The sequence below is a fragment of the Corvus hawaiiensis genome, chromosome 2 (genome assembly GCF_020740725.1).
Source record: "Corvus hawaiiensis isolate bCorHaw1 chromosome 2, bCorHaw1.pri.cur, whole genome shotgun sequence".
NCBI classification, from domain to species: domain Eukaryota; kingdom Metazoa; phylum Chordata; class Aves; order Passeriformes; family Corvidae; genus Corvus; species Corvus hawaiiensis.
The window spans coordinates 20290889-20305942 of NC_063214.1; the positions used below are offsets into that span (position 1 = coordinate 20290889).

The window sequence follows — 15054 nt, forward strand, 5'->3', positions numbered from 1 at the left end:
TTGCTCCACCAAGGCCTTGTTAAATTCCTGAACCTAGAGTAGAAGAATGAAGATACAAAGGGGGTTGTGTGCACATTAGAAGGGAACATGTAGTGAGTGAATCATGAGTGTACTGTACCTTCCAAGTATCTCAGCCAATGGGGAAAGGGAGAGGGTGATGCGGCCTGGAAATTAGGATAGAAGGGAGGATGTGTTTTCCAACAATTTGAGAGAGGCCAGGGGAATGCCCCATGGCCTCTCTCTTTATTTGAGTAAAGTTACAGGACTCCTCTGTCTCCTTTTGGACATAAACTTCTGGCATCATGAATTTATCCGCACATTTTCTAGCACCTTCTTTTACCCATCGCTGGCCAGCCTGGAAGTGTGGAAAACAGACTTGGGAACATTTCCACATTCCTTTCCCTGGTCCTTGGAAAAACCTCTTTCTCCAGGAGAGCAAAGAAGAACTGATATCCAGTGCCCAGTTCCTTCATCCATCCCTTTCAACATCTTCTCTTCCAGCAACCACAGTCTGTGCCTCCTGCTGGGCAACCCCCACAGAGTGATTTCATCCTGGCATGACTTCGGATATGGTAGTTGTAGTAACTTGATACCAGAGATGGGGTTGCTGGATACCAAAAGACTATTTGAAAGTCCAAAGAGGAAAAACACAGTGCTGGTGATTTACTATTTTAATGGAAGACTCACTGAAGGTGTTTTCCCTTCAGTGAGTGGATTTGGGATCTCTCCAACTAGTGAATTAAAGAACTTAAATCCAACAGCAAAATTCTGTTAGATTTAGAATTCCTTTATTACAGCGCTGGAGACATGCTGGGAATTTTTTGCCATGAGCATGTCCCACCAGACACAGTTCCTTGGGGTTTAAAGAAATTTTAAGACTTAGGATTTCCATTCTAGCCCCTCCCAGAGTCTGCCCAGCCTATTACCTCAAAGGTGTCCTCTCCAATGTTGTCTTGGTGTGGAGCAAGGCTGCCATATAGTGTCCTTTTCCTGTTATTATTTTGATTAGGGAGCTTTGTTGCTTCATCAGAGGGTCTTCATTATTGTCTTAATCTCTGGATGACACTTTCATGTTCACAGCTCCCAGCACGTGTGTAATTCACTTCTGATGACCTCTAGTTTTTTATCTTACTGTACTAAGTCACTACTAAGACAGTACATTTACCTTTAGTTAAAGATAACCCATAACTCCTCTTAACTAAACAATTCTCTATTGAATTTGCTTCTGTAGCTAAAGAATCCTCTATTCATTAAGTTTTATGAGGTGTGTTGTTCCCTGATGTTATTTCCTGCAGGTTCAAGTTCAGCTGTTTATTATCTTGGGTTTTTAATCTTGTTCTGCTGACACTAAGTTAAACACAAATTTAAGTAAAAACAAACTACAAAAACCCCCACAAATTCTTTAGCTAACTAGGACATGACTCCTTACAAAGTTCAGGGGACTTCAAGATTCTTGGCTAAATGAGATATAATTCCTTTTCACTAGAGGGTCCTGTGCGCTTACCACAGGTAGTGCTCTGCGCTGAGACTGTCAGAGGAGCCTTTGCAAATGCATTGGAAGCACATCTCTGAAACACCTCGTGTCATGACACACAGAGCTGGAGGGGAACTTTCGCAGATCAAGGCCTTAAAAACAATTATTTTTTATGATTTTTTTTTCCCCCAAATACCAGTCTTGGTCTGGTTCTGTTGGTCTTAGCCCATCCACAGCACAGATCCTTCTTCCTGATTGCTTGTGAGATATCGAAGAACATCCCGGGACATGTCCCCTACTCACCGGCTGGTGTGGCTTGAGCCCTGCTGGCCCTCACAGGCTCACCTGTGCTCGCTCCAGGTGCCACATCAGGGACACACAGGGTCTGGCCCTGGTCCAGGCTGGTGGCTGGCACTTGGCCTGTCTCACTCAGGTCTCCCCAGCTGCTGGCACCCGGGCACATGGGACCCCTGGTTCTGGCCCAGCTGCTGACATCAGGGCCCCCTACACACATGCACACCAGTTGGGGTGTCCCTCACCCCGGAGAAGAGTTAGAAATGGAGTTTAATGAGAAGACAGGACAGACTGTGGTGACAGGGCACTGGGCCAGCCCAGACAAGTGTACTGACCAGCCTCCTGCAAAAATGAAACCAGACCCTTTTATTTTTTTATCCATCCATTTTTCCAGGCTTTTTATTCCCAAATGCCCTTGATTCCTCCTTTTCCCACCTTTGTCTCCTTCCCTAAGAATCCCATAACAGCCCAGTTCAGTCTCCAAATGCACTTCATTTGCATGGCACCACGTGTCCATAGCCCTCAGGCAGTGATGTCCTGAGTTCAGAAGGTGCTCCACTGATGGACTCATCTGGATGGGTTTCCCACACAGACCCTAGGACTAAGGATCTCCTGGGACACCCCTGGGAGGAGCCTGGGCAAGCTGCCGCTTCCTCTGAGTCCTTAGTGTGGGCTCCTGAGCAGGCATGGGCCCCTGTGCTCCTTTGGACTTGTGGAGCTGGCTGGTGCCTGTCCTTCCTCTGCTGGGCTGGGGAGCAGCTGGGCTGGGGTGTCACCTGGACTCCCTCACGTGCCATTGCCTCCTCATCCTGCTTCATGGGAGAGCAGCCAAGCTCCTTGATGGATAACCCAGCAGGTCCACTCTTCAACTCACTTTGGAAGCTGCTGTTCAGGTTCTGTGTTTCCTCCAGAAACAAAGGCCTCCAACTTTTTCTCAATCCCAGGTTTCCGTTCCACCTTTTGCGTAGTGTGGATCCTGGTGTCTGCTTCTGCAAGAGACCCAGCAGAGTGGTGTGGTAATCACAGCAGAGCTCTAGACTACGTGGCAGAGAGAAGTGATGAGTAGACAAGAGAGTTCCCAGTTACAGCATGGGACCACCAGGAGCTTGCAGGGAAAACATGGGATGTCAGAGCGAAGTGTCTAGGGGGAGGGATTCCCAGCTGTGACCACTTACTGGTTCTGTCTGTGGATGCCAGCAGCCCTCCAAAGCAGCTTTGTGTCTGCACCAGGAGGAGGGCAGGGCAGACCCTTCCCAGTGGGGAAACTTCTGTGTGAGGCTGCTCTTGACAGCACCCAAGCTCTGCAGGGCTCCCTGCCCTTGTCCAGAAGGGACATCTCATCTGCCCTCCTGGACATTTCCCGTGCCTCTTTCATGCCTTTGTAGCTAAATAACTTTGACTAACTTTTCTCCCGCACCCTCCAGGCCAGTGGTGCAAAACATTAAGCAGTTTTTCCTGATCGTTGCTGGAGGTTAAATGGGGCACATGTTGTGTCATCTACCCGGTGCAGCTGTCCCATGCAGCAAAGACATGGCAGGAGAAACAGAGACCCCTAATGGAGGATGTGAATAATCACTAGAAGCCTTGGGGGTTTGTGTTACCTCGTTTTGGTAAGTGATGTGCTGCTCTTTCGGTGTGTGCAGGCTCTCAGAGGCTCTCTCACCTAGGTCTTGCTGTGAGCCTGTCTCCTTTGCAGGAGTCGTGGGTGTGCAGTGTGTCTTCTGCCTGGGAGAAAACCACAGCATCAATTAGTCCCATGATGCTTATTATACCCCTTGTCATTTAGAGTGAATTGTGCTATTTTAAAGACGCTGTTACGAGCTGGATGAGTTTCCTGAATGGATATATAAAAATGCCAAGAAGAAGGAGAAAGGCAAATTGCAAGGTGAACAGAGGCAAGCCACATCATTTGCAAGAAAATGGAAACTATTCTTACTTGTTCCTTCTGCTGTTATTCAGTCGCACGCCACAATATATCAAGACTGATAAGAGCAACACCGCTGTTAATATCGATGTGATGATGACTGTGCTCTTCTGAACATCTACAAAAAGAAACCAGTAAGTTCACACAGAACATGATGTGTTTCTGGTGTCCTCTTCCAGGGGCTGGGACTGAGAGTGCAACATTCAGCATTTTGTGCCCATTTATTCTTTGAAGGAGAGAAAGGAGCACTGTAACAATATAACTCTACCAAAGGTCCTCTACTGAAGGATTATTTTACGTTTTTAAATAAATATGGATAATGTCTCACACTTCCCTGGTATCAGGGGTATCAAACCCCAGAATTTTTACTCTTGATCTATTTGCGTTTCTCTTTCTGTTGAAAGAAGTTTTATCACAAGAGAAGTGTCCCATCCTTCCTGACACATATCTTCCAGCAAGATAATCTATGAGAAATGTTTTTCCCCAGCATTTGTCAGCCAGGAGCCTGCTCTGCTGGTACCCTCCCGCTGTGGGTACTGGTGCTCTAAATAAATCATTAAGTAGAAATGTAGACATACAGAGCCATATATGCATGTGTATGCACAAATATACGTAGTTATCCCATGTAACACATGCACCACACACATACAAAGGTACTACAGGGAAGAGTCTTCTGGAGGGTTTCAAATCCTGAAATCTTCATCTAGCATGAGATCTGGCCTTACAGAAAGTTGTCTATCAAGACCTACATAAGTACAAGCGGCCCTCCCATAATTGCACATCCTTCCCTAAGCATACCCCACTACACATTACACATCTCCACAAAACTACAGCCTACCTTCCCCTCCTTTTTCCAGGTGAAGTGCCTTCATTTTCCTTCCTTGTGGGTGGTCAAGGAGGCAGAACAAGACATGGGGGTGCTTGGCAGAGAAGGTAACTCTGCTTGCCACTGTTACTGTTCCGTTTGTGTTTTGGATGTGGTGTACTTCAGGTGCCTCCTCCAGGCCTCTGTCATGCAGCCAGGTGATGTTGGGGGCAGGCTTTCCTGTTGCTGAGCACACTGCAGTGAGGAGACCCTCAGTGGGCAGGAGGGAATGGAATTCCACTGTGAGCTCAGAAATTGCTGGCAGCAAAATGAGAAGGTGCTTTTTACACTCTGTGGTGAGTTTACAGTCAAAGCTGAGTGGGTTTATCTCTCTGTACAACGTTTTTATCCAAAAGCATCTGCTGGCTTATTTGCCTTCACTTCCCCTGAGGAAAGTGTTGCCTAGAAAATAGAACTGATCTTCCCAAACAATGTTAGAGTGAATATAAAAGCAAATTTTTACTTGAAAGCTTTCAGGTACACAATATGGCAAAAACCACATGTGGAACAGTAGTTCTACAATTTTTATAAGGATAATTGATTAGTATACCTGTCATTTATTGTCTATAACTAAAAGGTTAGTTGGTTAGGTAATAATTCCAGTGTGGCAGTCTGAACACTATCCACCAAGGAGATGCTGCTGTGTGGAAAATCTCCATGTGGTGGATAGGATAATGACATCCCCACCTCCTGACTACATCAGACCCGACCCGAGTGCCAGAAAGAGAGAAGATGTTAGTGCAAAACTTACTTTGGATGTTGAGGCGTATGTCTTTGCTGATGGAGCCATGACGGAACACACTGAAAATGCATTTGTAATAGGACTCATCTTCAAGTGTGAGATTTTGGAGGGTGATAGCTGAGGCCTTTGGGGTTGCTCTAGTGAAACGCACCTTCTTCTGAAATGACCCTATCAGCCTCAGCCCGTGTACTGGGCTGTAGGTGGCCATATTCTGGAAGGAAGTGCCATTTCTCTTTTGCCAGGTCACTTGCAAAACATCCATCCAGAGCAAGAAGTTGCAGTAGAAATTTGCCTCTCCCCCGAGGGCTGCTACGATGATGGTATCAGATTGGATGGGTTCCTTCAAAGCTAGGAACAAAGCAAACCCCAAAATCAGGGCAGAAGGAAAAGTAAATCACTCAGGCAAGGCCATAGTTCCTTGAAACATCCACTCTCATTGTTCCCATCTTGTAGAACACTGGAGTAAGGAATTCCACCGCGAGGCCGTGTGGCGCACTGGGAGACTTCAGACACCCTGTTGTCACAGGTGGGCATCACATCATTATCCTCTGCTGTACAGTTCCATGGAGAGGAGGAAGGCAGCATGGGAATGGAGGGCAGGCAGGCTCTTTAGCAAGCACAGCAACCACCCAGCAAAAACAGTTCTCGCTCCCAAGAGCACTCCTGGTCCCCTCTTGCCGGCGCCTGCAGGGCTGTGGGGAGGCAGAGCAGCCCAGGGCAGCCAGGAGGCAGCACGAAGGGCTGCAGAGGGATATGCCCTACTCCAGCCTCTCCTCAGAGAAGTGTGCACCACCCAGACATGGACACTGGAAATGCAAACCTGCCCCATCCCCTGTGCTGAGGAGTTTAGCAACACCAACAAAGAAAGGGAATATCCAGGCAGAGCACACAGCTTGTGAGCAAAGTGCCCAGTGCTCTCTCTAACCAAGCCTTACCCAATTTGGCTGCTGCTGCTGACTCATGCCCAGCTTACTAGTTACTGTTCCAGTCACCATGTAGTATATTTTAGTCAGCATCATATCTGTGTCTCTCTGCTTGCTAGGAAAGGCTGGTGCTGCTCCACAGTTAAGCTGGTGTGGGGAAAGAGCGCTCCACTCACCCACTGCCGGTTCCACTCGCTGGCAGCCTCCCCAGAGCAGCAGGAGGCAGATTTCAGCCCAGAGGAGCAGGGGGAAAATCATTGTCGGTTGAAGCAATTGCCCAGGAAAGCTCATCCCTTTCCCCGTTTCTTTCAATGAGGGGCTGGCATTGCCAGGGAACCGTTGAAAATTCTGGCGCCTTTTTTCAGCACACTCCTCGGTGGCCAATCAGCAGCACCACTGGTCAATCATTGATCATTATTGTGCCCTGCCTGCCAACAGCACTGGCTGCCAGAGGTGGCAACAAACAGCCCTCACTCTTTCTTTTTTTTCCTTTTTTTCCTCCTTCTGCAAAGTTTGGTGGTGTCCCTTGCTCACCCCATCCTGGTGATTTGTTAGGAGGCATCACAACCACTACTTGCACCTCTCAAGGGTGTAAATGTGGAATCTTGCTGGTATGTGTGGGAGGTGTCTGATGGAAGAAACAAGGGACCACAGGCCCTGACAGACCCTGCTCTCTTTCTCTTTGGCTGGAAAGGGATGGTGGAAAGGGAGGTGCTGCCTGTGGATCACTGCCTAGGAGGCTTGCTGGACATCACACTGGGTGCCAATACTGGAGTCCTCAGGGAGATCACTTTCCTCCCTTGGATGTGGCACAGAGGAATCCCAAGCAAGAGCGGGAGATGATTCCCCATCAGGAGAGCAGTGCGGAGTCGCCTGCAGGTGGCACTGCTTTGCCACAAGCCACAAGCAAACCAGACTCCCCCCCAAGTGGGTTATGAAAGGAGTCATTGCAGGGAGCAGGTTTGGCTGAAGTCTCATCACCCCAGATGTGTTTGCATCTGATATAATTCCAGCAAGGGAAAGCCAGGGGTGTGACGGCGCTCTGGTGCCCAGAGGTGATGCCCTGTGCCCAAGGGGTTCACTGTAAAACTGCACAGTGCAGTTCCTGCCCCAATGGCAACCCAACGTTGAGATCAAGCACCATGTGAGGTTTCAAGCTGTACTTACAGCAGGATACCCACTGCACTCTACACCCTGTAAGAAAGGGAGAAGGCTATTTTACAGGAGAATATGAGAAGCGAATACCAGTCTGTGTTCATCCCTGCTGTTTATGACTTTGACTCTTCCCTCCATCGGGGCAGCAGCATCAAGTTCTCTAGTTTTCATCAGCTCTATGATTTCTTACACTTCCACCCCCTCCCTTCTCCCCAGTTTGTAGGTGAATTCCATACAAGGTGAGATGTACTGTAGAACATCCCTCCTGGCACCTCCTGGCATTAAGGGAAGAGGCTCCATCCAGCCCCTCATTTCTAGCTACAGCACCAGCTTGCACTGCAGGCAGTGAGCAGGGCAGTGAAACCAGCACATGCCATCATGTCAGAGCCTTTCCACAGCGTCCCTCAGGGGTTTTCAACTTCTCTCCCCTGATGCCTGCTCCCATCCCAGCCTCCTCTGTCCCAGAAGTCTGCTTTTGGGCAGAAGGGGTGTCCCTACTGCCAGCAAGGGAGAAGCATTTTAGGCTAGGACTGAGCTCCCAGGGGCTGGCTGCGCCAAACTCTATGATATGGAGCAGAGAAAGTAATGACAACTCACTTATGTCCCCTTTTCCAGGGTCAGAATTGCCAATCAAATTCAGGCACTTTGTTAAACTCAGAAACCTCAACAAAAACAAACATCAGAGATTTTGGCGCAAGGAGCTCAGGACAAGAAAGGACAGGTGAGGACAGGAGAGATGCAGCTAATGCTGCTGAGCTCACACAAGGATCTTTCCTGGTTTAGAAAGTCCAAAGAGCCCATGGATGTGAATATGCTCAATGCACATGGGCAGCTGCATGGGGGCACAAGGTCAGTGTACCAATCAAAGTGACTGTGTAGCTAACACTAAGCAATCAGCATAAATACCAACTACTGCAATGTGTATCTTACACCTAAGACACAAGAGACTTAGCAGAGCAGATCTGCTCTTTTCCATCAGTCCCCGGAGCCTGGTTGGAGATGGCAAAGCAAACCCAGGTGCAAGCATCAGTGGAGGGTTGCACATATAAAGAGTTTTGTGGAGGTACATCTTCAATTTCTTTCCTATATAAGAGGGGAATCATCTTAGTTTTCTAGAAGCTCTTCATTGTCCAGGCAACAAAACTGGGCTCAGATATTTTGATTACAGCAAGAACCTTTACCCTCTGAATCTCACTGCATTTTGTACCTGGGCAAGCATCCTACTGGCCAGCTGCATGTTGTGGAGCAAAACCTACCTGCTCACATACACAATAACAACATACAGAAATTGCACTAACATCTCTGGTGCAACAGGTCCTGGCAACAGGTCAGATTACAGAAACAGAATCTGTCCAACTTTTTTCCCACATGTCCCTTCCCCAACCTTTGCTTTTCTTTTGTATAGTTCTGAACTTTGCTCAACAAAAGAAGCCAGCTGTTTTTCTCTTTTCAGTCATTTTATAAAGTTGCTGGAAGATGCAGTTGTTTGTTTAAACAGAACTGTCCCAGGGGACTGCTTGTCCAAGCCAGACCTCAGTACTTTCAAAGTTTTAGATAAAGCAGCATGTTTGGACTGTGAGTACTGGAGAGTGTCATCTTAATTACTTAATTCTTACTTTCTGAAGGGAAAAAATAACTTTCAGAGTCTGCCTAATTGCCCTATGCTTAAATTGAAGAGACAACTTTCTGGTGGCTTCTCTCATTTTTGGGCTTAAATTTTGCTATTTCTGCTGATGCCAAAGAGGAGAATTACTAGTGAAGAGAAAGACAGTTCATCAGCAGCGTTATAGCACTGTACTTCCCCTGCTTTCTGGTGGTTTGTGTTTGTTGTTCTCAGTTCTGCCAGAGATCAAGGGTCACAGCTCCTGGTCACAGCCTGTAGATGAAAGGGTGAGGAGGAAATGAAATGTTGGCTCACTCCTGGCTGCAAGCCCAGACACTGCTGAGCCAAGAGGGGCAGACATTCGACTAGAAAATGCCATGAGAGCAGGTTATCACCATTTTCTGTTGGTAGCATGTGTACTTCTGTTAGGAAGTTATGGGAATTTTATCAGAAATCAATTGAGGAACACGAAGTGATATCCAGTGCCAGATCCCCCCTGCAGCATCAGCTCCCTGCTGTGCCCGGTCCTTATCTTCCCTGGCTGCATTACCCATAGCCAGCCTCATGTCATATGCTGGCCATCAAGGGACAAAAAGGAATGCAAACTGCTCCCATCCATTGCTAATTAACTCTGCAGTCTTCACAAAACAGGACACTTGCTCATAGTCTTAAGAGGTTCTCTTTTTAAACACTCCTCAAATTACTTTCACCAAGCATCTCTGTGGCTTGGTTGTCCAGCTGGCCAAACTCCTTAAGCCACTTCATTGCTAATGCCTGCAGGAGCCACAGGCCACAGAGAGGTATGTACAGATTGCAGGTAACATTCATATTCCAAAGCTAATTCTGCGAGAAGTTTTACTGCTGGAAGTAGCCAAGTCCTAAGCCCATGTTCTCTAACAAATTGCCAACTTGAGAGCTTTCCTGAGAAAATTATTTCCCCATTTGGCTCCACTTTGAGATCCTTCCCCTGCCTTCAGGCTCTGTGTGTGCCCTTTTGCTTTTTTCTCTCCTTCCCTCCTTCCTCCCTAGCTCCCATTTCCCAGCTAAGCCCTATGACTACCCTAGTTGAAGAACAAGAGGTGCCCAGCAGAAAAGAGGTGATCCAGGTAGGTGGACAGCATCTTCAAAGGTGTGGTAAGACAGAACAGCATCAGGGAGAGGAAACAACTTTGAAACAACTAGGTGAGGGAAAATAGGTGGCTGAGTCAAGCAACAGGAATACAAAGGACAAACTTGTTGTTTGAAGCAGAGATATTACACCGATAGTTCAGCATCAGGTCTGGATCCCATGGACCAGAAAAAGAGCAAACAAAGAATAAATGTGCTAAGGGAATGAAGGAAGCTGTAGAGAATCAAGTATGGGGTCCCCAAGCCTTCCTGCTCACCTTTCAGGAAAAAGATCTGTCTCACTATTGATGACTGATGCTGTTTCTTGGAAGTTTCTGGCTTCAGTTTTTCCAAGCCTCCCAACCCACATGTGCCAGATCCACAGCAGAGTGATACAGAGTCACAAACCTGAGACTAGAGGAATTAAAACTGCACGATGGCCACAAGATCCTTCTGCTGGGCCAGAGCCCACTGGAGATCCTGGTACATCAAATCCTTTCAGCCTGGGATGTTATTACCTGTGACCCATGATGTGGCCCCCTTTTGTTTTGCATCCTAGTCAGAAGGTTTCCACCCCAGTGGAGCCTGCAGGGAGCTCAGCACTTTCTCTTAGTGACGCAGCAAGGTCTGGGTTTCCCTGTGCAGCCTGAGCTAGATTCCAAGGAATGTCTTCCAATTGTCTTGATGTGGTCAGAAATTGTTACAATACAGATTTTCAGAAAGAAATGATGAAGTTATGTACATAAATGCTGAAGTATTGAGTAGACAACTGACACCTTATTTCTATTAATATGTCCTAGAAAGTAGGCAGCCTACATTTAATACCCTTAAAATCAAACCATTCTAAAGTAGGTATGCAAAGAGCCTCAGAAAACTACACTAGGACTTTTCCCCTTTCTCCTCTTTGTGTATAGGTTCTGGTATTTAGAGAGAAACTGTAGCAAACAATAATATTTCTTGTTACTCAGATGATGGGCAGCTAAAATCCACCACAGTCTCATTTATGAAAATAGCTAGTTTCCTGTAAACAAGGAAGGCTCAAGGCAAATTGGTTTCTTTAAATTAAAATGTAAGCCTGGGTGTTTATGATGAGACCCGGGCTTTCTGTAATTTATCTGAAGGATAATATCAAATAAAATATTCTGATTGAAAAAAAATTAGGTTGTTTCCTTTCTTTTTTTTTAATTAAGAAGTGTAGGGTTTTTTCTGCAAGCTTTTCATTCCACCTTAGCCTGCTCTTTTACTAGACAAAGCTGCCTTTTCCTCCTTTTTCCTTAGGGTGGTAAAGGACCACAGCTTCATGCTAGGGAATTTAAAACTGTTAGTATTGTGTAGGGGTCTTAGACTGAGGATTCTCTCAGGCTTCCCAGAAATTTCGGGTGGCTTTTCTCAAAGTTGAGCAGACTACAATGGAGTCCATCCACAAAGAGGTGGACAAGTATTCACTGCTCCTTTCACACATAGCTTTATATGTCCAAAGATGAAAGCAGCAGAGATATGAAAAGGCCCTTTGTAAGGCTTCCAAAAATATGAGCAATTTCTGGTGTACTGAGAGTGAAAACAAAAATACACTTGATTTGTATCTGCCTGGCTTGATCGTCTCATTTATAAAGAGAAAAATGCAATCAATTAGTGCAATTCTCTTGTTTCAGCTGATTTCCAGAGGCTCAGTGCTGAAAATCGAATGAAAAACAATGGGTTATATTTTCTTCCATGTCTGATTTCATAAGAAAATTTACTGGTATGGTATTTAGATGAATCATTCCCCCAGGGTCATGCAACAGAGAATTGATGAATGATGCTTTCAAGGTCTATCACCAAAACAAAGTTTCTTTTCACTGTACAAATTTAGTCCCATGCCTCTGTCAGCACTGGTTTCAGAAGAAGAATATTCTTCCTATTTCAGCCAGTGCCTATAAAATATCTAAGGCAAACATTTCAGCTACACTTCAAAGTCATATCTTCAGCCAGAGCTGTTGGGGCAATTTGCTTGCATCTTACTGCTCTCTTAGAACCAGGAACCCAGTATCTGGGCAGAAAAAAATACCAACACAATACATCTCTGCAATACCCTGGCATGCCAAAACAGAAACATGGACATTTTACACAGCCTGAAGAACCTTCATTTTATATATATATATATATATATATTTATATATATGTCTATATCTATAGCTATCTATATCTATCTATCTATATCTGTATCTCAACAGTTAAAAAGGACACTTCTTACATGAGTTAAAACCTTAACCCAAACTGGCTAATGTCAGAGTCAAAGGATCCCAAAGCTGAGAGGTGCAGGCTACATTTGCTTTATAAAGAGAAACACATTACCCAGAGCCAGTTTTATCTACGTGAGAGGCAAGCAGGAAGGTGGCATTCCCTCTTGCCCCTTTTCCATCAGTTAGGAGAAATTATACCCTGTATCAACACCACTTGTCCCTAGGCTAGACAAAATGCAGTGACACAAAGTGGCCAAAGGCAAAGTTGGGTGAGAATGACAACTGCCCAGCCTCAAAACAGGCAAAAATCCTAGACTTTTTTTTTGGTGGCAGTAGTAGCTCAGAACATTCTCACAGAATTTATTCTGAAAATATGGTCTGCTTCCATTTACTTACAAAGTTAACTTGCTTCATATTGCTTGTATTGGAGCAGCAAAATGGAGCAGTCTATTTCACTTAAATATCCTACCAGTTTTATTTTTTCTCCTCTCAAGCTCCACACCAACTTCACCTACAGTCATGCAGGGCCACAGCAGACAAAAGATGTTGGGGATCACACCCACCCATTTATTAAAATCCCACATTTATTAAAACAAATATTCGGTCTGTGTATAAACCCATTCAAAATATAACCTCCAAGGAATTGCTTACAAATTGTTAACAGAAGTAACTGGACAGACAAGCACAAAATAATCACAAAGAAATCTCATAACAGCATTTACGATGTTCATCATTCATAGTCAAAACTTCTGAGTTCCTCAGTCATGCTTTTGTTGATTCCACAAAAGGTGGTTTGTATCTTTTCCATATTCTTTTTTCCCCCCATAGCTATCAGACTGTTAATTATCCACAGTCTGTATTCTTGCATTCATTTCATTGCTATGTGAAGCCAAAAACCCAGCAGTAGCATTCAGCATTTTATGGCACTGCATCTTAGTAGATGGCTTTGTATAGCATGAAGGTAAGTACATGTATTGGTTTTAAGTGTTCTGTATCTGGATGTCATGTTCTCATTCTGATATCCTGAATGAAAAATAAGTCTTGTACAGAATTTTTCTTGTAAGCCAGCTTCTGGACCTATCATGTTCATAAGCAGAAACCTCTAAAAGCTTAAAAAAATTCTACATTCAGCTAAAAAGTAAAAGAAACCACAGTCCCACACATAAACAGATACTTTTGTGACTCCAAGCCCTGCTTTCCCACACTCCAGGTGATCAGCTTGTAGAAAACAATAACAGATAATCTCTGTCATTTTCCTGGGTTTGAATAGATTTCTCACTGGCCTTGTGCCTATCTCTCTTCCCTCAGGAAATCCTTTTCTCTACCCATGTCCAAACTCCCTGTTTCTGCAAGAGTTTAGTTTCTTTTTTTTATTAAAAAACCCCAACAAACCAAAAACCAAAACCTTAGTCTAAACACTAGCAGAAACCTCATGTTAGAACTCAAATAAACTGCTCTAAATTGCAAGTGCAGACTCTGCGGAATGGCAAGGCCTGAGGCCACACAGCCTACTCAAGAAGGGTGCCAGGGGCTCTCCTCCCATTCCTGCCCTCCCCAAGTCCAGGGGAAATCCTTCTTCTCCCCTGACCTCTTCCCTCATGGAGGAAGAAATGAAGCTGCAATAGTGGAAAAGTTTGGACAAACCATTACTTCCTCCTTTGATAGTTGGGGGATAAGGAGAAAAAAACCCCAATTGTAACAGCTGCAGCCAGTTCCCCTTTCCCCTCACTCACCAACTGTGCTATTACTAAGTGTTAGGGGGGCCTAAAAAATGTATTTGATAGCAGAGACCAGGTTTACTCATTCTCACCCACTTGCTTTCATTTTAGTTCACTTGGCTTTTTGACCACAACTTAGTGAGTCATGTGGGATGCCCGTTTGAAATACATGGATGAGGAAAAACCAGATTACATGCATTTGCTCCAGGAAGCCTGCACTGGTGGCTTCCCACAAGACCAGCATCAGCCAGGTGGGCTCATTTCCTCTTCCCTAAGTCTACAAGACTTCATAGAGCTCAGATCTGACCTACTGGTTATAAACAAAGCATTTTCAGAATAGAGAACACTCCTTGCCCTGCACTGGTATTTATCTGCCCATAAGGAAATAAATAAAGCACCCACCTCCTCAGGCCTACCTGCCTCCTGCTCCCCACTGCACTCACCTGCCACTACACCAGGACACAAACAAAATGTACTGGGCAACCTACTACCCCTGCAACTACTCCTTTATTACCCTGCTTCCTCCTGCAGGTGGGTGGGATGCTGGGAAACACAAGGCACTGTGGAAAGCCCTGAGAATGAGGGAAGAAGGAATCATCTATGTGCCTTTTACATTGCTTTCCAGGAGAAGTGGCTGGAAATCAGACTTGGCACTCCCTCATGACTCCTGGCTTGAAGCCTGTTGCTCCTGGCACCTGGGTTATAAGTTCAGGCTGGCTGCAGTCTTGGCCTGATCTCTTGTGCCCTTTAGGGAACAAGTTCAACACCTGAAGTTCAGAGGAGTGTGCTAGGCTGTTCCATGGATTTTCTGCAGCCCAGCTCCTGGTCCATCAGCAACCCTTTCAAAGGCAGCCTTACAAAATGCTGCCTTGTTTCAGACAATCCCCCATCACTTTTGAGTTTGCAATGTTAAAATATCAAAAAGTAATAAACAATGTTCAAACCCCAAAAAATTCAAAGCATAAGTTCCACTAAATGGATCCACACAGCCAGCATGCGTTTCAAATAAATACTTTACATTTTTTTC

General features: G+C 45.4%; 1 protein-coding gene across 1 annotated transcript; it reads right to left on the reverse strand.

Annotated features, from left to right (window-relative positions):
* Nucleotides 1–2135: 2135 nt before the first annotated feature.
* Nucleotides 2136–6480, reverse strand: LOC125337308. The gene is made up of 6 exons (XM_048326873.1): nt 6399–6480; nt 5309–5647; nt 4531–4815; nt 3705–3810; nt 3370–3493; nt 2136–2757 (listed from the first exon to the last, which is right to left on the reverse strand). The coding sequence occupies exons 1-6, from the start codon at nt 6478–6480 to the stop codon at nt 2260–2262; spliced, it is 1434 nt and encodes a 477-aa protein (XP_048182830.1). The 3' UTR covers nt 2136–2259.
* Nucleotides 6481–15054: the final 8574 nt, after the last annotated feature.

Excerpts from the sequence above, each read along its gene's own strand:
- LOC125337308 (XM_048326873.1), bottom strand. The coding sequence starts at position 6,480 with ATGATTTTCCCCCTGCTCCTCTGGGCTGAAATCTGCCTCCTGCTGCTC. Across the intron at positions 4,816-5,308 it reads CATACGCCTCAACATCCAAA|CAATTTCTGAGCTCACAGTG; the intron begins GTAAGTTTTGCA and ends TTTTGCTGCCAG. Across the intron at positions 3,494-3,704 it reads AATAACAGCAGAAGGAACAA|GCAGAAGACACACTGCACAC; the intron begins GTAAGAATAGTT and ends GTTTTCTCCCAG.